Source organism: Lynx canadensis, chromosome B1, assembly GCF_007474595.2.
Source record: "Lynx canadensis isolate LIC74 chromosome B1, mLynCan4.pri.v2, whole genome shotgun sequence".
NCBI lineage: Eukaryota > Metazoa > Chordata > Mammalia > Carnivora > Felidae > Lynx > Lynx canadensis.
The window spans coordinates 120,707,302-120,730,089 of NC_044306.2; the positions used below are offsets into that span (position 1 = coordinate 120,707,302).

At 35.9% G+C, this 22,788-nt stretch overlaps 1 protein-coding gene across 1 annotated transcript in view; it reads right to left on the minus strand.

Annotated features, from left to right (window-relative positions):
• Positions 1–22,788, minus strand: part of BANK1 (B cell scaffold protein with ankyrin repeats 1) — a 314,203-nt gene that overhangs the window by 152,124 nt on the left and 139,291 nt on the right. Inside the window, 1 exon segment of the mRNA XM_030313356.1 lies at positions 11,332–11,528. Coding sequence (XP_030169216.1) covers positions 11,332–11,528 — 197 coding nt within the window.

Sequence of the window (22,788 nt, forward strand, 5' to 3'; positions counted from 1 at the left end):
CAATGTGACAAATTTCCATTTTTTTAACTAGATTTCAATTGAATTTTATTTTTTAATTAAAAACGTTCATGGCATTTATCACGTTCTGAAATTACCTTGTTTATTCATTTACTATCTCTTCAAACCAACTAGAATATAAGCACCAGGAAGGCCTACCAACATTAGCTTAAAGTTGCTAAATGCCAATCTCTACTATTCAAATTATGGCCACTCAAGTTTTTCTTGGAACTGAAAACCTCTATTGACTTAATAAGTAGAAAACAGACTAAAATAAAACATAACAAACATTAATTCCCTGTTTGAGGAAATGTTACAGTATAACCTGTTTAACAGAAAATTTGATGAATATTATTTGCTAAATTCAGGAGTGATATCCAAAAACAGGAAAGAAAAAAACTCATAATTGGACTATTCATGTGTCATATATGTAATTTTTAAAATAAAATACTCAGTGTTAAAATAGCACAAACCGATTGAAACATTAAAATATGGTCATGGTGGGGGTGCCTGGGTGCTCAGTCGGTTAAGCGTCTGACTTTGGGTCAGGTCATGATTTCATGGTTCGTGGGTTCAAGCCCCATGTCAGGTTCTGTACTGACAGCTCAGAGCCTGGAGCCTGTTTCAGGTTCTGTGTCTCCCTCTCTTTCTATGCCCCTCCCCAACTTGTACTCTTTCTCTCTCAAAAATAAATAAACATTAAAAAAATATTTTAAAAAATATGGTCGTGGTGAAGTTTAAAAAGAATGATAAGCAGTATAATTCCAAAGGCCTTTTGTATACATAATTTGAACCTTACAATATTCTGACATTCAACAAAGTAGATTTCAGAGAAAAATAAAAGTACAGGGTTTTCTCTGTTCTCCTTCCCTCCTCTAACAATCCTGTTATATCAGGTGCAGAATGAGTGCTCAATAAATAGGGGGAAATGATTATAATGGTAATAATATGATGATGAGGTAGACATTCTATTTGGAAGCATTATAAGGACATAATTTTTAGAATGCCAAGGAAAGAGCACATAAGGAGATTGGAGGTGATGAACTGGTTCACTCAGTGAGTACTTATTATTAAAATCTAGATCACTTATGGCTCCCTTTGTGCCCATCCCCTTTCTCTTCCACTTTTATAGTCCAGGCTAAAATTGAGAAGAATGATTCTAATCATTATAAAATTCATGTAGTGATACCCTAAAGTTAGTAGGTTCTTATTATTTTTATGGCTAGTCATCTCTTTTGGAAGCCATCTGATGAGGACTCTGGCTCCAAATTTCACCACCTCTCCAATTTATGAACCTCCATTTCCCAAAATGTAAAATAAGCATCCGTCCCTCAGAGAGTAGTGGAGAACATGGAACAGGGAAATGTGGATAAAGTCTCTAGCCCAACCCAATACATAACAATAATCAACTCCAAGCCTTCCCCACTCCCGTAGTGCAGTTGTAATCAAGCTGCAGGCGTGTTCAGCAATGCGGTCCAATGCTGCGGTAATGAACCAGATTGCTCGGATAACTGGCATTCTCCCCACCAAATGCAAGATCGATTGATTCAATATAAATCTATGCAGTAACCCATTCTTGTAATAGAGAGTTCTCATTAAGAAAATGGATTAATTGGCTTACTGATATTTTAGCGAGAGCCAGATTTGAATAAGTGGACTCGGCAGTACTGAGAAAAGCAAATTAAACACTAATAAAGGGAGAAATGTGCCTGTTTAGGCTGAAGTCTCAGCCACAGGCTCAAATTGAGGATTTGGGTTTAAGATTTGTCAATGTGAGTGGACATTAATGTCTGACAGATGAAAACACTCTAATTTTTACCCCTGGCAGCTCACTTTCTCTCCAAGACACCCATCCCAGCTGGAGGCTGCATGTGCGTCTCCTCCCCTGGAAGATTTCTGCCAGAGATTCCGAACCACTAGTCACGGAATGTGTGTCTGATATAGAATATGCTTCACACTTGTTTCCACACACAGCTAATAAGACATATTTGGGACAAACTAAGAGCAAAATATTCACTAGAACCATTCCCAAAGTATCATGGAGCTCATGTGTCATTAGAAAACTTTTTTTTTTTTATATATGAAATTTATTGACAAATTGGTTTCCATACAACACCCAGTGCTCATCCCAAAAGGTGCCCTCTTCAATACCCATCACCCACCCTCCCCTCCCTCCCACCCCCCATCAACCCTCAGTTTGTTCTCAGTTTTTAACAGTCTCTTATGCTTTGGCTCTCTCCCACTCTAACCTCTTTTTTTTTTTTTTTCCTTCCCCTTCCCCATGGGTTCCCGTTAAGTCTCTCAGGATCCACATAAGAGTGAAACCATATGGTATCTGTCTTTCTCTGTATGGCTTATTTCACTTAGCATTACACTCTCCAGTTCCATCCACGTTGCTACAAAAGGCCATATTTCATTTTTTCTCATTGCCACGTAGTATTCCATTGTGTATATATACCACAATTTCTTTATCCATTCATCAGTTGATGGACATTTAGGCTCTTTCCATAATTTGGCTATTGTTGAGAGTGCTGCTATGAACATTGGGGTACAAGTGCCCCTATGCAAAACTAAAAGGCAACCAACGGAATGGGAAAAGATATTTGCAAATGACATATCGGACAAAGGGCTAGTATCTAAAATCTATAAAGAGCTCACCAAACTCCACACCCGAAAAACAAATAACCCAGTGAAGAAATGGGCAGAAAACATGAATAGACACTTCTCTAAAGAAGACATCCAGATGGCCAACAGGCACATGAAAAGATGCTCAGCGTCGCTCCTTATCAGGGAAATACAAATCATTAGAAAATTTTATGTTAATCTCTCGTCTCCTAGTGAATCGCTGTTCCATCTTTTCAATACTTGGAAAGACTTTTTATTATGATTAATTTTAAGGAGAAATAGATACATATACATACATAAATGTACATACACACATATCATTCATATCATCATCTTTCTTGTCCTGTTTAAGAGATTTGGGCAGTGCTTTCTCACCTTTTCAGAACCATTAATTTTTCTCTCTCTCTTGGTCATTCCCATTAACTTCCAAGCATGTAACTTCTTCAGTCTTTACAAAAATGAAAAACAAATACGTCTGTTGACCTACAAGCTACAATACTTTTTCTCTGCTTACCTTCACAGTAAAACACCCTGAAGAACTGCTATATACTCATGATCCCCCAGTTTCACTCTTTCTTTCCTTGCTTGACTCTGTGTAGTCATGTCAAGGGTTTGTAACCTCTCCCATACCTCTGACCGCATCTCCCTCCCTCAGAAGACACCCCACAAACTGCTCTTGATGGCCACAGTGCTAAACCCAAAGGTTGATTCTCTGTCCTTATCTCAATTAACCTGTCAGTAGCATTTCACAGTTGACTACTCTACCCCCTCTGTGAAATTTTCTTTCCCCCTTTGGCTTCAATGTCACTAGACTTCCTGGTATCTCTTTCTACCTCAAGGGCTAGTGCTCATTGTTTTCTGCTGGTACCCCCTATCACCTCAACTTCTAAACTTTGCAATATCTAATAGGTATTTAAATTTTAACACATCCAAAACCAAACTGCGGATCTTCCCCAGCACTTCACACAATCTTCATCTCGGTACATAGCAAGCAATTCATTCTTCCTACCAAAATCCTTGGAGACATCAGTGACTACCAACTTCTTTTCTATATTGTTGCCAAATATCAGTAAACCTGTTGGCTTTCCTGTAAAGTGCTAGAATATTTCATATCTGACCACTTTTGACAGTCTCTGCTACTGTTACCCTAGTCTAAACTACTCTCATTTTGTCATGTATCCTCTGTATTACTGGGATGGTCTCTAATCCATGCTTATCCCTCCTGCTCTTGCCCTGTAGAGTCTGTTGTCAAAGCAGCAGCTAGACAGTTAAATCAGAACATGCCATACCTCTCTTCAGAACTCCTTAATGGCTTTCATTCTCCAAAATTCATTCTCCTCACCATTGCTTATACCACTCTACAGATACTGGCCTTTGTTACCTTTCTGAGCCAATGACTATTCTCTATCTCGCTTACTCTGCTTCGGTAACATTTGCCAACTTGTTCTTTTATGGACATGCCAGGCACATGCATCTCTGCGTCTTGGCATTTGCTGTCCTGGTTTTCTCTTATTGGAACATTTCCCCTCCAGATATCTGCATGACTTCCATAGGTTTCAAGTGGTCACCAAAAGGCTACCTTTTCAGCGAGGACTTCTCCAACTACTCATTTCAAAATCGCTGCCCCAAACTCCCCCAACATACCACCCAAAACAAGGTGGTCCTTCCTATTTCTTCTCGTTCTTAAACACTAATGTCCATCTGACACGTTATATGTTCTAATTATTTATTTGTTTATGGTCTGTCTTTTTTCCCATTAAAGTTTAAATTTCATGATTACAGGAGTTTTGGTCTGTTTTGGATTCCCAGTGTTTAGAACAATACCTGACACCTAATAGGTACTCAATAAATATTTGTTGAATCAATCAGTGAACTGACTTGCCAAACTAAAATCAAAGAGGCTATTGATCTCCTGGCTCAAGTGAAAGTTGATTAATTTATTTAAAACAAACCCAAGAATTTAGCCTTCAACTGGTACCATCTATTTTCCTTTTACGTTATATTTTTGGAGGCAAAATAAGTCAGACATAATCTTTAATTTCTCACATCCACATATATCACAAGGAAGGTGTTGCTACATAAGGAGAAATGAAGAAATCATATTGCTTGGCTCAGAGCTATGATATTTGATGAATATTCTTTTTAAAAAATACATGTAGTTATGCACTTTTCTCATATGTAATCTGACCTTGGAGAAGGCTTTATATAATGTAGAAAGAAGCCACACCACAACACCAGTAGAGAAGTATATATTCTGCCTACATTGAATTACATCAAACACCTTTTTTATCATCAAGCATCAAGAATGACTGAAATTCAAAGCCTACTTATGGTGGCTAAATGGTCTTTAAAGTCCCTTGCAACCCTGTGTGTTTATAATCATTTATCTTCTAATTTCTCAGAAACCTTCTAAACTTGAGTCCTTTTGTTTTTCTCTGGCTTCTTTAAAACCAATTAGCTTGTATAGAAGAGACTAGTCTAGAGATGTCACTTATATGCCTGCTGGTCAAAAGGAAATGCAATTTCAGTGAGTGTAAACTTCATCACACATGTTAATTAGAGCAATCAGTATTGACACCATAGCTTTAGAGAGTAGACCTCATGAAATAAACACAATGACATTATGCTTTCAGGATGAAATTCTACAAAAGCAAACGAATTGAAATTTCATTGGGAAAATATGAGTCTTGGCAATTCTTCTCTATTAGCCACCATAAGTATGGGTGTGACCCTTGTTAGGATTCTGGAGACTGCCAGTGTCTGAAGTAAATACATCAAAGATAACGATGCTTGCAAAATTGAACTGGAGTCTTAAGTCAGGAGAAAGACCCAGGTTAAAGACAACGACTGAGTTATTAGACACAGGAAAAGCTTGTGTAGGAAGAACTTTAGCTGTTGGGGTAAGAGAAGAAACTCAGAAGGAGTCAGTGGACATTTAGAAAGATGGCATGGTCATGGAAACCCATGCGAAGGCCTGAGCCAAAGGACACGTACGAGGAATCCAACGGATCAGATCCATGATAGATTATTCACGGCATTTGACAAAAGAGCTTCAGAGTGAAGTTAAGAGATATTTATTTCAGTTAACTCTGATACTGAAAAACAGACTGAAGAGAAAGCAGAGCTTTTGGGAGTGTGTACCTGTGTGTGCATGCACACACATGTGTGCATATCTATATTTGAACATGTTTGTTCAGGGAAGAGTCAATATAATGGGAGAGATTAAAGATGCAAAAGAAAGAGAGGGTATGATTGATGCGGAGAACTAAAGTTGATATAAACAACAATAAATCGAAGGAAATGGGTGAGTAAAATATCATTTATTGTGGATCTACTATATATTTAATACTTTCACATTTATTTCATTGAGTCCTAAAAACACCCTGTAAGGAATTTTCCGTTTGCAGATAAAGAAACTGAAGCTGAGAGAAAGCAAAGAGATTGTCCAAGGATGCAAACTTGGTATTTGATGAAGTTAGAATTCAAATCCAGAGCTGGCTGAATCCTGAGGCCCGAAGTGTAGAGAAAAATGGAAAATTTGGCAAACAAGTGAGGGGAGTTCAGGGAGTTTAACAGGATGTTTAGAGCTGCAGAGTTAGGGTATTAAAACTGGGTTTGTGGACTTTCAAAAGGGTAAAACTCTGTAATAGCCACTATGGTGCATTTAATGGGATTTTAGAAAGAGGTTGCTAAGTAGCTCCAAAAGCATAACAGAGAAATGAATTTGCAATGCATGCAGTTGAGTGCAGTTATGTGACTTGTTCCAGGTTCTTTAGTTCTAACAGAACATCAATACTGAACAAAGGCCAGAATTCGAAAATGTACTGTAGGCTGGCCTATTAAAAATATATACTGAAGATAGCAGTTGGGATAATTTAGAATTCTCTAAACTTAAAAAAAATCCTGAATGGAGAGAGAATCTGACCAATTATTTTATTTACATCATGGGACCTAGTTAAGGATATTATTGGTTAAGTGAGATCAAACAAGCCCTTAAAGTTGACACTTACCTTCTGCCCCATCATTGAGTAAATAGATGCTGAGCACCTCCAGTGCCCATAACAGTGGGAGAGGAAGGGAGCCCATTACCCATTATCAGCTTCTAGACTTGTAAGAAAGAAGAACTACATTGGCAAAGCAGGGTGTGCAGCTACTTAGACAGAATAAGTATACACTAATATATACTAAATTAAATGAACACTCTACCAGAGAACAAATAGTATATAAAGCACCAAGTGAGCAATACTAAGACTGAGGGAGATAGTCAAGAAGAGTGATGTTCACTGGCCTAAACATAAAGTCTAACTTCTGAGTGATAGGTTCTCCACAGCAGTCAGTCCATCATTGCTTAATACAGGGATTCTCAAAGTGGTTTAACACCTACCTTTCTGTACCTTCATTCCAAACCCTGGACCATTTGAAAAAGTTCAGGGTCATTGTTGGTCAGCCAGACACTAGAGGCCAACAGCCCCCTCCCCCTCACACACACACACACACACAAGCCCACTGTCCACAGAGGCAAACAGCAGTGTTAGATTAAGTCAATGAGAGCAAGATGTTATAGGAATCTCATCACAGATGAAAACAATAGAAAGATTCCCAGTGAAGAGTCTGTCTGAAATTGCCAGCTAGAGAAAGTGCATGGAAAGCTGATTTTGTAATTCCTAAATTTTAATGAAATGATTTATGATTAAGATCTTATTAACATATACATAAAACTACATAAGTGAACACTGTGGTGGAAGAAAAAAGATAATCAGTCTGAATGCTGTTCCTAAGAGAAATAAACATATGTTCTCCAATTCCATGCCAGCCAATAGAGGAGGATATATCTCCCTGTCTATTTACATAATGATGTCATCATTTTGTTAAATGTTTTAAACTGATGGAGATGGGTGGGGTGACATATTCAAGATAATATAAGGAAGTACGTGCTTAAAAGAAATTCTAATTTTTGCTGCATACTTTATATTGAATCAGAGACTATGTCTTTATCTGTGGCCAAAGTTTCAGCTTATTTTCAATTTTTCAGGTATTTTTTATTTAAAAGAAACATTTCAGAGGACTGAATTAATTGTCAATATTGCTATTTCTTATTTGAAATAATCTGGGATCTCCTCTAGAACTTTGTTAAGTAAATCGTGGCTCACTCAATTGTAGATTTAAGCACCAACCCTTATCCTTTTGGTCCATCCACCTTTCATAGTAATTTTCTGAGGAGACGTTGTCAGAAACTGAAAATAGAGTAGTTTATTTGAAAGACCTTATGGATTTTAGAAATATATAGTATTATTATCTATAATAGTACTGAAAACATGAAAAAAAAGTATAGGTATTAATTAGATAACATTCTCAAAACATGAAAGCTATCTGTTCACAATAAATTCCACTTATAGATTGTGTATAAATTATTAACTTCTCAAAGGAAAAATGTCATGAAGAAATTAAGAGATGTTATTTGAGCCTTCTCCTTTTTTTTCTTTTCTCTTATTCTTCAAATAGTTTACATTAAGATATGGAGGGCATTTTGTTTGTGAATGCTTGCCAATGGTTCTTTTTCTTCCCTGTGTTTTAAAAAATCACAATTGGCTTTTTCCTTCTACCCATTTTATTCAAACATATCATGTTGTAATTCTCTGTGAAATCCTAAAATTAACAGTGTTTCACTGATGGGCGATGAGGAAGAATTGAACATATCAGTCAGTTAGTTGGGGGCAAAATATGTTTGAAATTAAAAATATGTATTTCTTCTGCATAGAAGTATGGATCATTGGATTGTAAACCTCAAACCTGAAAGAATATCAACTTCTTTCAACCATTCTGAAACAATAGTTAATGGAAAGTGGTTTTTTTTAAAGGAAAGTTTGAACATGTATGTGACAATCTAGATTTATCAGTGTGATTATAACATTAAAGCTATGTAAATATTATTAATGAAACAATAAAGTACTGTAGCAGCCTAATGAGATTGTATATTTTTTTCTCTATCAGGTTCAGATATACTCTTGAGAGACTTAGTTACCATAATTTGAATATAAAATTTCAACATGTGTTTCTCTGGCTTTCATTAAGGAGATAAGATATTTGGATTTATTTTAAATAAAATTGATGATTAGAAGAATAGTCAGAAAAGTAAATCAACAGGAAACACACTTTTTGATGTGTGTCACAACCTAACAGATATATTCCCATTTTCTTTACCACACATTTGCAAAAAGGTCTTTGGTAGCTTGAAAAATTATTGTACCTAATTATCCATAACCATAATATATCTTTATAAAACTGTTGTCCCTTGCAACAGTTATAGTCACTTCCTTACTGACATCAGAACACTCACAAAGTAACTGATCTAACTTGTTTATAATGGCAATGTCCACTATGGACATTCTGACAAAATGTAACAGCTCACGAAGAAACAAAATATATAGCATCATTTAATAAGTTTCATAGCATAATTATCAAGTATAACTGCAAAATTAGAATGCAGCCATTATAAAAGAGTGAAGAGTCACCTACAGGCAGTGATTATTAGCTATGTTATCCACACTAATCTATGAACAGAATCTCTTCATTACAAATGAGTACCTCTCATGTTTTGAGAATGTTATCTAATTAACACCTATACTTCTTTCATGTTTTCAGTCCTATTATGGATAATAAAACCATAATGCCATCAACTTGAATCAGTGCTATTACTTGCAAGAGCAGAGATCAAATGTCCATGGGATGTGAGAGAAAAAGAAAATTATTTCCCATATCCATCACATCCTATCTTTGAACTTAACATTCCTATCTACTGCCATTATTATCTAGTATCATGTTATTTATGGGGCACATGCAGTTTGCATGAGGCTGCATCTGTTAAAAGGTGAGTCTTCACTGGAGAATGAGAAGTGGAAGCCTTACTCTTTGAAAAAAAAAAAAAATCAGAGCTTATGTTAGAAAGTAACCCTGGATGCTAAAGACTTTCACAGGCTTTCTTTTTTCTTTTTCTTTTCTTTTCTTTTCTTTTCTTTTCTTTTCTTTTCTTTTCTTTTCTTTTCTTTTCTTTTCTTTTCTTTTTTCTTTTTTAGAGACAGAGAGAGAGAGAGTGAGTGCATGCACGAGCATGAGCAGGGGAGGGGTAGAGAGGGAGAGTATCTTAAGCAGGCTTCACGCCCAGCACAGAGCCTTATGTGGGACTCAATCTCATGACTGTGAGATCACGACCTGAGCTGAAATCAAGAGTCAGATGCTTAACTGACTAAGCCACCCAGGCGCCCCTTCCACAGGGAAATTTTAACTTAAGTCCACCAGTGGTTAAAAATTTGAGAATAAGGTTGTAGAGAATTGAGACAGGCAACCAAGATGTGCTGCACAACAGTACTGTAGGCAATTACGCAAAGCTGAATTGATTCATTAGCTTACCTGAGACAGATACCATACCATTGGTCAATGGCTATATAGAGTGGATAATTACTAAAGTGAATGCACTCATCAGATATGTGAGAATCACTATCTAAAATCTTTTCAGGAATAAAAATAATTCTTTTTCATGATTTGAAGGACATAGAATAATAATAACTACTTTTAAACATTTTGTTACAAACCCTTATTTATGTATTTATTTATTTTTGTTTCTGTATTTATTTTAAATAAAAGCAAAAGATATCCTATTGTAATTCATTGTGAATGATATCCATGCTATTCTGGTAACTACTTTGTTATTTCTTAAAAGTGGGGAAAAAGTTAGATTGGTTGTCATTTGACTCTCTGGAATCCACAAATATGATTAGTTTATGGAAGTCCAGTATTACATTGACTTAACCTAATAATCAGAATGAATGGTAAAATGACCAGAAGCTACTCATTGTATTTCAATGTTCTTTATTAACTGTTCATTGGCAATAAAATTATTTATTTTATGAGAGTCAAAAGACAAATTTTGACATATTCGCCAGACAATTATTGTCTTATGTTTTCCAAAGAGCCATCAGAAGCATAATTCACTTTCCCAAGCAAAATGTACATAACATTTCTCTTGTTACAAGAGAAAATAATTGCTCTTCTAAAGCTGATCATGAAAACACAAAATGTGTTCTATGTATTAAGGTAGTATCCCCTCCTTCAAAATTGTCCCTTGGTTGTATTCTTGCTAAAATCTAGACTAATATGCTTCTGAAATTTGAGGCTTTAACCTACCAAATTAGGACGAGGGACTTAACAGTGTGAGAAAAGGAAGCCCATGTGAGAAACACATTTAAGTAACATGAATTAACTTTTTATTAAATAGACTTTTTGAATGATTTTAAAAATGTATTCTTTTAACCTATCAATTATTCATCTAATTTCATATGCCTAACAGTGTCTTACTTAGACTCCTGAATGAAAGAATAAATGTAATAGGGTTTCATTTCCTTCTCACCATCTCCCCTCCAATATGGAACAGGCTGTATAGAAACCAGAAAGACAAGCTTTTTAAAAGCTTTTTAGGGGAGGGAGGGTGGAGTCAGAGCTGGTTTATGGCGATGCTAAAACAAGCTGACCTATCTTGCAAAATGCTTTTTCAGGACCAAAAGACACTACAAACTAGCTGAGAAGCAGCATCATTCCCGAAAGAGCAATGTGCATACAGGCACACGCACACACACACACACACACGCACGCGCGTGCAAACACACTTATTTTATAAAAAGCGTCCTAGAGATAAAATGGAAAAAAAAAACTTACTGAGAAGTCTTCAAAGATTTTCTTGAGTTCTTTGTGACCATGCCTTTCAGCGATATGTGCTGGATCTGAACCCTCCAAATTTTTCACCTTAGATGCCCAGGTTGCTCCTGAACATTGAAGCAAATGGATAGCTAAGTTCTTTAAACCAAATTTTGCTGCACAGTGGAGAAGGGTTGGAAGTTCCTTGAAATGAGTATCTGTAAGGATGAGAGGTAATAGGATTAATATGTTTTTATCATACTTGGAACTCCATAAGAAAAAGTCGAACACAATCTACTCCTAAAAGTAATTCTCACAAAGCAGAACAGATTTTTGTGTGATTTTTCATCGGTGGTTTTAACAATGTAGCATCTCTTCCTTTCTATTTCTCATCTTACAATGAATATAAACTAATATTCTCATTAGCATTAATGCCTCACTCTTACTTGTGGGATAATTTTAATTTGAAAAGACACACCAACCTCTTAAATATAAAACAGAACAAAAATATCATATTGTAATAACTCCTTTTGAAGATACTTGGACATGAGGCAAATACTAAATAACAATATTAAATAGGTTCATCTATAAAACCTTTTTGTGTTTTCTACTGTCACGCCTGGTTTGCTTCCTTCTGAAGTTGAAATGGACACATAATTCCTGGAGGGGTTATATTAGATTCTTTCAAAAAGGAACTGCAACAGAAAATACAGGCGGGCACTTTTATGAACATCTTCAGTACGGAAATTTCCATCAGGATTTTACAGCTTTCGTATCAATGTTTTGGAGTTTGAATTTCATAATTAGTTATTAGCTATCAGTTAGAAGTATTAATTATGCATCACTATAAAACGGTGAATGTAAACAGCTACCTCAGTGACAAAACACACACAGATGAGTGATGGTTTGTTATTAGTCTTTATTTTCACAACTAGCTAGAAAAAATGTGGTATAGAAACTACACATCAGCTTGCTTTAATAGCTGTGGCATTATCAGAAGCAAGCAGTGTGAAGACGTATGGCAACAGAAAGAAAGGTGTCAAAGCAAAAGTCAATTCTCTTCCATTAGTGTTTTGGAAAACTGAATCTGGCCTCATTTTCCTCTTTGCTATATTGTAGGCTAAAGGGAAACAAAAGGAAAAGAGAGCAGAATTAGACTTTGAGTTTTCAATTCACCTGAGTGTCTTGGGGCACAGTAAATTAGTTTGTTGGTTTGCATGTTTTAACAGAAGACAAAACAAAAGAAAAACCTCCAGGATACATTAAGAACTTACTGTAAGGCAATATTTTACCCTTCAAAATGTGTTAGAACTAAACAGCTCTATGTAAATCTGTGGTTATATTTCAATGATAAGTGCACTGGTCACTTCTTATATTGTGTGCAGTGGGTCAAAATTTATCAAATATTTCATGAAGATGAGCTTGTGAAAGCTGAAACTGTCTAAGGTGGGTACCATTTTCAAAATGAAAAATCATGTATTTTCTTAAAAAGGTATTAAGGTAGAATTTTTTATTTATTTTCATTAAAGGTCATTATAAAATATAATTTTCTGCTGTAATTAAACCAGGGCAAAATTAGGAAGAAAAATATTTACATGATAACATGAGATTTTTACATGCCCTGGGTCATCTCTCTCACTGCCCCATCATACAATGAACAAAAAACATCATCACCTCCCAATCAATGCTTTACGCATTATTCCTGCACATTGCTATTCTGGTGAACTTTTACATCACTGTCAATACAGCTTATAATGTTATTTTCATTAAATAAATGTTTAATCATTATAGGAATACAGTCACCTACCTCCTTTCAGTAAATTCCTCAAGTTTAAGATAATATAATATTAAAAACAACAAACTTCATTAAGAATCTCTCTTGTGCATCAAAAAGAGCAACAAACAGTCATGGTTTTCCAGGGTACCTTTCCTAACAGCTGTGCTGAACCATGTTTTCTGATACACAAATTAAGATTGTAGTGATCATGCTAAAGATACTAGAGGTCTGAAGCTTGGCTTCTTTATTTTTCTTCACTTCATTGTTAGTGGTAGCTTAAAATCCATTAATCTACTAGAATGCTTTTTGAAGTTACAGACATGACAGAGCCTTAGAGGGTATCTTTCCAGTTTCCTACCCAGTAATAGAATTGTATTCCCAGAGGCCATGAGATGATCTGGGTACTGCTTGCATACCACTAATGACAGAGTGTTCTTTACTTCCTAAGGCAGCCTGTGTTTTGGTTAGACAACACTGATTATTGGATAATTATGACTTCTGTTGGGGTGAAATGTATTTCCTCTAAATTCTCATGTATTCTAATCCTTTGGGCAATATAGAATACGATAGCTACAAAGGCACAGGTATTTACTACGTGAACTTCAACAAGCTACTAATTATCTGAGCCTAGCCTTCTCTTCCAAGTCATAGGGCTATTGAGATAATTAAGTGACTTAACAGAAAAGTGCCCAGGAAAGTGGCTGAAACACAGTAGGCATTCAATAAATATTCGTTTCCTCCCTTTATCTCTACTGCATCAAATAGTTTAAGGCATCCTTGTCCTAATTTATCTTTGTTCCAACATTAAAATCTCTGATTCTTTCCATTATTCCCAAGTACTAACCATCCTGAGAGCTTGACTCCAGAATAGTTGGTCCTTTACAAAACGATGAATCAGTTTTAAACCTGCTTAAACAATCGTTTACAGCAATATTTTTCATTATCTTGGATCGGGTTATTTTGCCTGCTTATTTTCACTAAGTAGGAAATGCTCAGCCTGCTAATACACATGGTCAATAACTAAAAATTTATAATTTAAGTTTTTTTTTTAATTAAAGCATGACAGAGTTAACCTTTCACAGAATTTGAAATGATGCAGAGGAGCTATATTAGTTATTTTAATGTTAATTGAATCATGATCTTTAGCTTATTTTTGTAGAACATCAAATTAAATATACTCAGTATGTGCATATATTATATTTATATATATGTGAATAAAGGTATTCATGTCAATAAAGGTACCATTATGCTAAGAATTAGTTCCGGCTTTTAGGTGTACTTTTCATAAAATCATACTTTTTCTATCTTCACCTTGCTTTGATTATTACGGGAATTTAAGACATGAATGGATTCCTCTGTATCTGAAATAGGCCTGTCTGTAATCACATAATCACTAATGTTTTTGTGTAAAGATATTTATGTTCATAGAGTTTATTTTTTTAAGTATAATTTAAATTTGCACTGATGAGTTTGATGAATTTTGACAATTCTATACACCATGTAACCACAGCCCAAAATAAGCTAAAGAAAGCTTCTATTACCACAGAAAATCCTCTCATGTTCCCTTCTAGTCAATTCTCCACTTCAGAAGCAACTACCTGCTAATTTTTATCAACATAGGTAAGTTTTATTTCTTCTTGGATTTCATAGAAGTGGAGTCATAGATACTTGTGTACTGCATTGCCTTCTGGCCTCTATTTCTGATGAGAAGTCAGATATCATTTTTGTAATTGTTTTCCTGTATGGAATGTGCTTTCTCCAGCACAATCTCCCCACCCTCGCCCCCTTCCTCCTTCAACTACTTTTAAAATTTTATCTTTATTTTTGATTTTCAGCTGTTTAACTATGGTGTGTAGGTATGACATTTTTGTATTCATTCTTTTAAAATGATTTAAAAAATTTTTTTAAATCTTTATTTATTTTTGAGAGAGAGAGAGAGAGAGAGAGCAAGAGCAAGCGGGGGAGGAACAGAGAAAGAAGGAAACACAGGATCTGAAGCAGGCTCCAGGCTCTGAGCTGTTAGCACAGAACCCGATGCAGGGCTTTAACTCACAATCCGTGAGTTCATGACCTGAGGCAAGTCGGACACTCAACTGACTGAGCCACCTAGGCGCCCCTAAAACAATTTTTTTAAATGTTTATTTTTTGAGAGAGAGAGAGAGAGAGAGAGAGAGAGAGCGAGCATGAGTCAGGGAGGGCAGACAGAGAGGGAGACACAGAATCCAAAGCAGGCTCCAGGCTCCGAGCTGCCAGCACAGAGCCCGACGCAGAGCATGAATCCATGAACACTGACATCATGACCTGAGTCGACGTTGGACACTTAACTGACTGAACCTCTCAGGTGCCCCAACATTTTTGCATTTATTCTGCTCGTGGGGTGACAGGGCTTACTGAATCTGTGGATGGATGTCATTCATCAATTTTGGGTCATTCTTGGCAATTATTTCTTCAAATACTTTGTTGCCCCATTCTCTGTCACCGTTACTAAAGAAATACAATTATACATGTATTAGATTATCTAATATTATCCTATATAGTCTGGATCAGAATTAAGTCAAATTAATGTATAGATGAACTGAGCTTGTTCTTTTTTTATGGCTTTATTTTGAATCTGGAGTTTTCGTCTCTTTTTCAGTTTGAATAATTTACTTTGTCTTCAAATTTACTGATTCACTTTGTTGTTTCCATAATGAAGCCCGTCTAATTTTTAAATTTTTTCAGATATTGTCTATCTCTAGGATTTCCTTTTTTATTATAATTTCCATTTCTCTGATAAAATTGTTCTCATTTTACTCATGTTGCCAGACTTTGACAATACATTCTGTAACATATTTATCATAGTTACTTTAATGTTCCATCTGATAATTTCAACAACTGAAATACTTCTGTCTGCATCTAATCATTGTCTCTTTTCTTGACCAAGGGTCACCTTTTATTCCATCTTCATATTTCTTGTAATATTTTATTGTATGCTGAGCATTGTATTAAAGAACCGAAGTAAATATCTATCCCCAGAATAAGGCACACTATTTCTTCAATCAGACAACTGACTCAAATTTATCTGTAGACAAGCTGAGCTTGGCCAATTTTCTGTCTTTACCTAGCTTCAATTACCAACTGGCCTCAAATATTTTGAGGGCAGGATCATAACTTTCTGCAGAACAGCTTGGGATCTGAGCCCTGGTGAGAATCAAGAAATCTCAGTTGCTGTACAGACTGGCTATCAGCTTTTGGGTCACCATATAATTCTCTCTTCTCTCTAGTTATACCTCCAGACTTCTTCACATCAGAGTACCTTCGATTTTATGGGACCTCCGTAGTACACTCAGTTAAGGAAGACTCCTTACCATCCCAATAGCTTGGAGGGATTTCTTCCAGCTTTTATGCCTCTCTGTATTTAGAACTTTCTTTCCATACGGTAAGAGCTTTGGTGGGATTTGTCTCAGCAAACCTGTCCCCCTTTCACTCTTCAGCAGCCACTAAGCAGGTCTTCAGGGAAGATTCAGACATGTTTTCCAAGGACTTCTCTCAGTTTTTCTGCCCTCCAGCTATTGGTATACTAGCTCTGTGCAGTTACAACAGCCTACAAAAGAGAGGTAGTGGGTGATGCAGACCCACCCTGTAATTGGGGCTCTTTCGGATTTTTGTCCATCACACTAGCCTAAATATAGCCATTAAAAGTCTGCTAAATGTTCAGCTGCTTTCTCTTCTTTCCTCACCAATACTGAGTTGTTTTTTTTTTTTTTTTTTTTTTTTTACAAAATACAATTTATGGTCAAATTGGTTTCCATACAACACCCAGTGCTCATCCCAACAAGTGCCCTCCTCCATGCCCATCACCCACTTTCCCCTCTCCCCCACCCCCCATCAACCCTCAGTTTGTTCTCAGTCCTTAAGAGTCTCTTATGGAGTTCTTATTGCTCTGTAAGGAACGAAGGAAGTCATAAATTTCTTCTTTCTTGTGAAAGCCTTGTCTCTTTCTGGAATTTAGTTCATTTAGATTTCTTTTGTCATTCACTTTCTGCTGAACTGATTTTGAAAATCATCTTGCTTGTTGTTGTTACAATGGGAGCAAAAGACTCTTGTGATGTTGCACATGGTAATGAGAAACAGAAGTCCTATTAATCTTAGCTCATACACCATTTAGCAATTTTCTTAAACTTACAACATTTATTTTATAAATAGTTTATAATCTTACTTATTGAATTAAAATAATGGATTCCTTAACAATATATAAAAGGCTTTTTAAAGTTTGCTTAATCTGCAGTGTACCTCTGCTTCATTTCACGGAAATTTTCATTGAATTAATCAAGATTCATTGGTCTGTTTTTATTATCAGGTATAAATAAGAAGCCACAATTCACACTAAAGAGTGGTCAATTTGATTTTGACTTTTTTTTTTTTTTTTTGGAGAAAATAAATTTTCAGGTTTCAGTTGTTTCAACCCATGTCTGTTGAAAGGTAATTTCAGAAGAGCAGAATTAAATGGTTTGGGGGTATTTTTCAAGGAAAATTCAATTTCACCAGTTTTGCAAATAAAAATTAATAGGTGAGTTGGCACACAGTAAAGAAATTGAGTCATATATTTATTTGTGTTGAGCCATTTCTAACAGTTCAAGATAATCCCTATAAAAGATGATGGCCAATAATTAGATTAAAATCAAACCAAAGCTTTCAAAAGATTAACCTAGCTCACCAGAATAATAGAATGGGAATATATACCCAAGGTTAGAATATAAGCTTTAAAAATTTAAAAGATGACTACGCAAACTGGAAGCTCATGACCATGTAATCCATTTGTTCTCATAAATCACTATCTGGAATCATAAATATTTATTCACTCAAAGTAGAATGACCAGGTGGCCACCATAGGACAAAACAATGAGACACAAAACAAAGAGAAGATAAAAAGTCAGGAGATCTGCCTTCTAATCCCAGCTCAGCCACAAAATCTATAAAGCTTAAGAAAGTTCCTTCATCTTCCTGGACCTTTGTTTCTTCATTTACAAAATTAGAGGACTGGGGACTTCTGATTTTCTTCTTGGTTAGAGGCCATGTCACAGATGGTTTTAGGGTCACTTTCCCTGGATGTTAATCGGATGCCAATTAAAGGAGTAAGGATGACATTTGTGAAAGTTGAAGAAAGGTAATAATTTTCATTCCTTTCATCACAGGATTTGGAGTCTGATAAAATATTAGTATTTCTATGGGCTGTAAAGTGGAGCATTGCTGGGTGTTGGAATCTGATTGCTTTGTGACAGGAGAAACACCCGTGTGACATGTGAGGTGCCATTCTTCACATCCTGTCTTAATAGTAGACATATAATCCTATTTACAATTTCAAGCAACAAAAAATACTGCCAGGGTTATTACATTTCTAAAGCCTTGACAATGTAAATTGAATGCACAAGGGAAATAATGGTCTATCAAATCTCTTTGCTGCAGTTTTGTTATTATCTTTTGAATTACATAAAATAAGAGTGGGAAGTGCATAGATACACATTTTAGTATGAACCTCAATTTTGTATTCACCTCCTTAATTATTCCCATTGCATTCTTGTCACTAAATTAGTCTCTTAAATATTTAAGAGAAAATATTGAAAGCTGTATCCATTTTGTATGTCCCTTGTTAATTATCTCAAGAAACCTCATGTAAGATCTTCTTCTTTTTCTCTTCTTTTGTTTTTGTTTTTTACAAATGTTTTAGTTAAAATGGTTAAATTCCTAATCGACATTATATCCGAAGCAATCCTGATTTCATTTTAATATATAAAGTTCAAAATCATACCTTTTATTATTATAGACCTTAAAATTCTAAAACTTAATATTTATTTTGAGAGGCAATATTGTGCAGTTAAAGCTTAAACATTGGGGCTTTTGACGAGATCAACCAGGTGCGTTCAGGGTGGTATGGCCGTAGACAAACATTGGGGCTTTTGAACCAGACTGTATGGATCCTAACTCTAACATTTACTAATGGTGTAATTTGGGCAAGTAACTTGAACTTTCTTTGTCTCAATTTTCTCAACCTTTAAATGAGGATAATAATGTCTATCAATAAGCTATTAAACCTAGGTCCAATGTATTCTTTCATACAAACATTTATAGTTGATCCTCATTATTTGGGAATTCCATATTTGCATTTTCTTACTTATAAAAATTTACGTATACCCCCAAATCAAAACTTGTGGCCCTTTTGTGGTCATCTGAAGAAATGTACAGAGCTGTGAAAAATCTGAGTCATTCAAAGTGCATGTTGCCAACAGGTCAGACAAGGCAACAACCTGCCTTAATTTAACTCTTATACTTGAAACAAATGTCGTTTTTGTGGTCTATGTAGTGCCACATGTTTCCCATTTTTATGGGTTTGTTGGTGGTGGTGATGGTGATTCAGCTGTTGAAAGTGCCCCTCTGGCATAGGACAGAGGTGCTGCCTGGTGATCCTAAGCACAAGAAGGATGTGATGTACTTTATGAAGAAAAAATGTCAGATAGGCTTTGTTCAAGCATGAATTATAGTGATATTTTTGTTGAGTTTAATGTTAGTGAATCAAAAATATATATTAAGTGCTGTGTTTTTAAACAGAAACATGCCTAAAATGAGGTTACATATTGATGGATTGACAGAAATGTGACCACAGGTTTGCAGGAGGCTAACCCTGTATTTCTCCTAGAGCAATGGTTCAGTATTCTCTACTCAGTGACTTTATAGTACGTAACTACTGTGAATAGTGAGAATCAACTATATTTTAACACAATCTAAAGGTCCCTTTTCCTTTTTAGAGAGAGAGAGCTCAGAATTTGTTTCCCATCATGGCCAGGCATTTTCAAAAGCATGGCGCCTTCTCTTCTCTCTTCCACACAGTTAAGGAGGCTCTGAGTTCAATCCTGTGCACTGCTCCTCAGGGGGAAGCCAGGAAAGGCATGGGGCTAGAGGAGGAAGCTGTGAACATTCTAGCCCATGGTTTCTGAGGCATTCACCTTGGCTGTCTCTGTGTTTAGGGCTTACAAAGTTAAAATCCAAACTGAGCATGGTTAGAGCCCACATTGGCAACCACCCTGGAGGCAGAAAGAACAATTCTAGGGCCTTGACGGTGTGTTGTTTATTTTCCTACTTTCCAGGCTTAGGCAAAACAACAGGAAAAACTAGATGAAGGTGAATCCTTATTCTGTTATTCTCAGATAATATAAATTCCTTTGAGTGATTGTACACCTTTTAAATTTTGGTGAAATCTGTATATTTTGTTGTAACTAAATGCTTAAGACTTGGGAGTTTTGTAAAACTAAAAACAGAGTTCTGAAAGACTGATATTCTAGCATGCAAAACATCTGGATGATGAAGTGACAAGAAGCATGAAAAATGAATGGAGCATGTAACCTTAAATCCAGAAAGAGTTCACTGCTCACTGAATACCCTAATAGATAGAATCCACCATGAAATGAGCCACAGTGGTAATAAGATGAGGAGAAAGAGGAAAAGAGGAAGAAGGAAGAAGAAGGGAAGGAAACATGATAGCTAATGAATGGAGCTGAAAAGTAGGAATTTCAGGGGCATAGTTTCAGAATGAATGTTAGCAGAGCAGCAGAACATTTAAGTGACAGGTTGATGCAAGATGGTCTGATCCCAGTGAAGGAGTGTCTGGGGATGCACTGTAAAACACCTTATCCAGGGCAGTGGGTCAGGAATGGCCAGGGGAAATAAGGCTACATACAAACAAGTTTGAAGCCATCCATGAGGTGACAATAAACAGTCTGGGAGTTTGGACTCTATTCCTGGAGGTGATGTTGGAAGCAAAAGAAGATGTAGTGTCTTTATTAGCAGTTCTTAGAATGGTACCAATTAAAATTAAATCTCACAACATTTCAATAGGTTTATTATCCATTCCTCACTATCAGACAGTGATAGGTAATAAAAGGAGTGGGGTTGCTCCAAGTTCAACCAATCCAGTCAATCTATGGCTAACCTCTGTTTAAAATAGAATATATATATATATATATATATATATATATATATATAATAAAATAAGAAATCTCTAGAAACTTTATTTCTATACATGTGTGACTGTATTCTGTTTCTCTGCATTCATCTAAAAATGACTTATTAAAATTATCAACTTTATCTCTGCTGAATTTTGACAGTAAAAAACAAAAAATAAAAAACAAGAACCTAGAAAGAAGCCTAGGAAAGAGCCTAGAAAGAGTCAGGAAACCTAGAACAACATAAACGTGGAAACTAGATGGGCTAAGTTGAGATCAGAGAGCTGGCCCCTCTCCAATGAGGCCATGACTTACATGTAGAAAGCTACCCAGTGGCCTTGGTGTGGGTCTTATGTGGAAATTCAAAGGATGTACAGCAGTAAACCAACATATCAGGCAAGGATGCTTGATTTCACTAGTAAGGAATATTCAGCATTTTTGAGGACTTATTATGGTCTTGAGCAACTGGTTTTTTTTTAAATATGTTAAGTAATTTTGACAGTAAAAATGAACTAAAGCAAAGAGGAAAATCTGGGCAGTATGGGGGCAATAAAGGGACTGGTTAGGGCTTAGGTACCTTTGGGAACCATCATATGTAATATAGGGACAGGATAAAAATGGAATAAAAGAATGTTTAGAGGAGCATCTAAGTGTAAGATAGAAAATGAAACATGTTGGAAAAGACTGTTAGAAGATTTTTTCAGGAGCAAGGAGAAATAACTGATGGTCTGAATTAGAGTGGAGGCAGACAGGAATGGACAGGGAAGGCCAGAAATGTCAGATACTTCAAAAGAAAAGTTAATAGGACTTGATGTTTGAGTCTGCTGCTCTGAAAGAAAGAGGTGGATTAAGATAACATTCAGGTTCATGGCTACAAAGTTACAAGGTAACAGAAAGAGAAATTCATCAGGGAAGGTGACAATGATGGCCATGGAGAAGTATAGGTGTGGGTGCTGATGGGGTAGCTACCACAATAAATTATAAAGCAGTAAGTCAAATTAGACATATGTGTCTTTGAGTAGAAAATATTGGTTATAAACTTAGCTCCCAAGTCACCACAGAAAGCTTGTCCTGTGGAAGAGAAAATATTCTGAAATAAGGCAAAGTCCTTTTTGCCATAGAAAGTAACATAATCACAGATCCAGGAATTAAGACATGGATTTCTTTAGGAATAATTTAGTTTACTATGCTAAACAGGTGATGTTAATCCAAAAGGCCTGCTCATGAAACAGGAAAGTAGTAATAGCTCTATAATTCAGCATGTCTTAACATTCTAAGCAATATCTGTTTTGCCTTGATCTGATAAATTCAGAGTATATCTCTTAACTGCACAATCAACACATCTTCAGTTTACTAACTAGAATGAGATATTTTAGGAGATTTTTTTTTACCTAGTAAGTTACAGTTACTTTACAAATCTATTGACCCAGCATTCTTCAAACGGATTGCTAGGAATCCCCAAAGGTGTGTAGTAAATTTGTTTAGAGCTGGTGACCTCTAAACAACAGAATGTTGGTAAGTGTGACTGTTATTTGTATGCATCACCTGGCTTGGTTATGGTGCCCAAGCCATTGGTCAAACACTAGTCTAGTTGTAACTATGACAGTATATTACAGATGTGATTAACCTTTAAATCAGTAGACTCTGAGTAAAGCAGATTATCCTCCATCATGTGAACGGGCCTCATCCAATCAGTTGAAGGCCCTGGGGAAAAATACGGAAGAT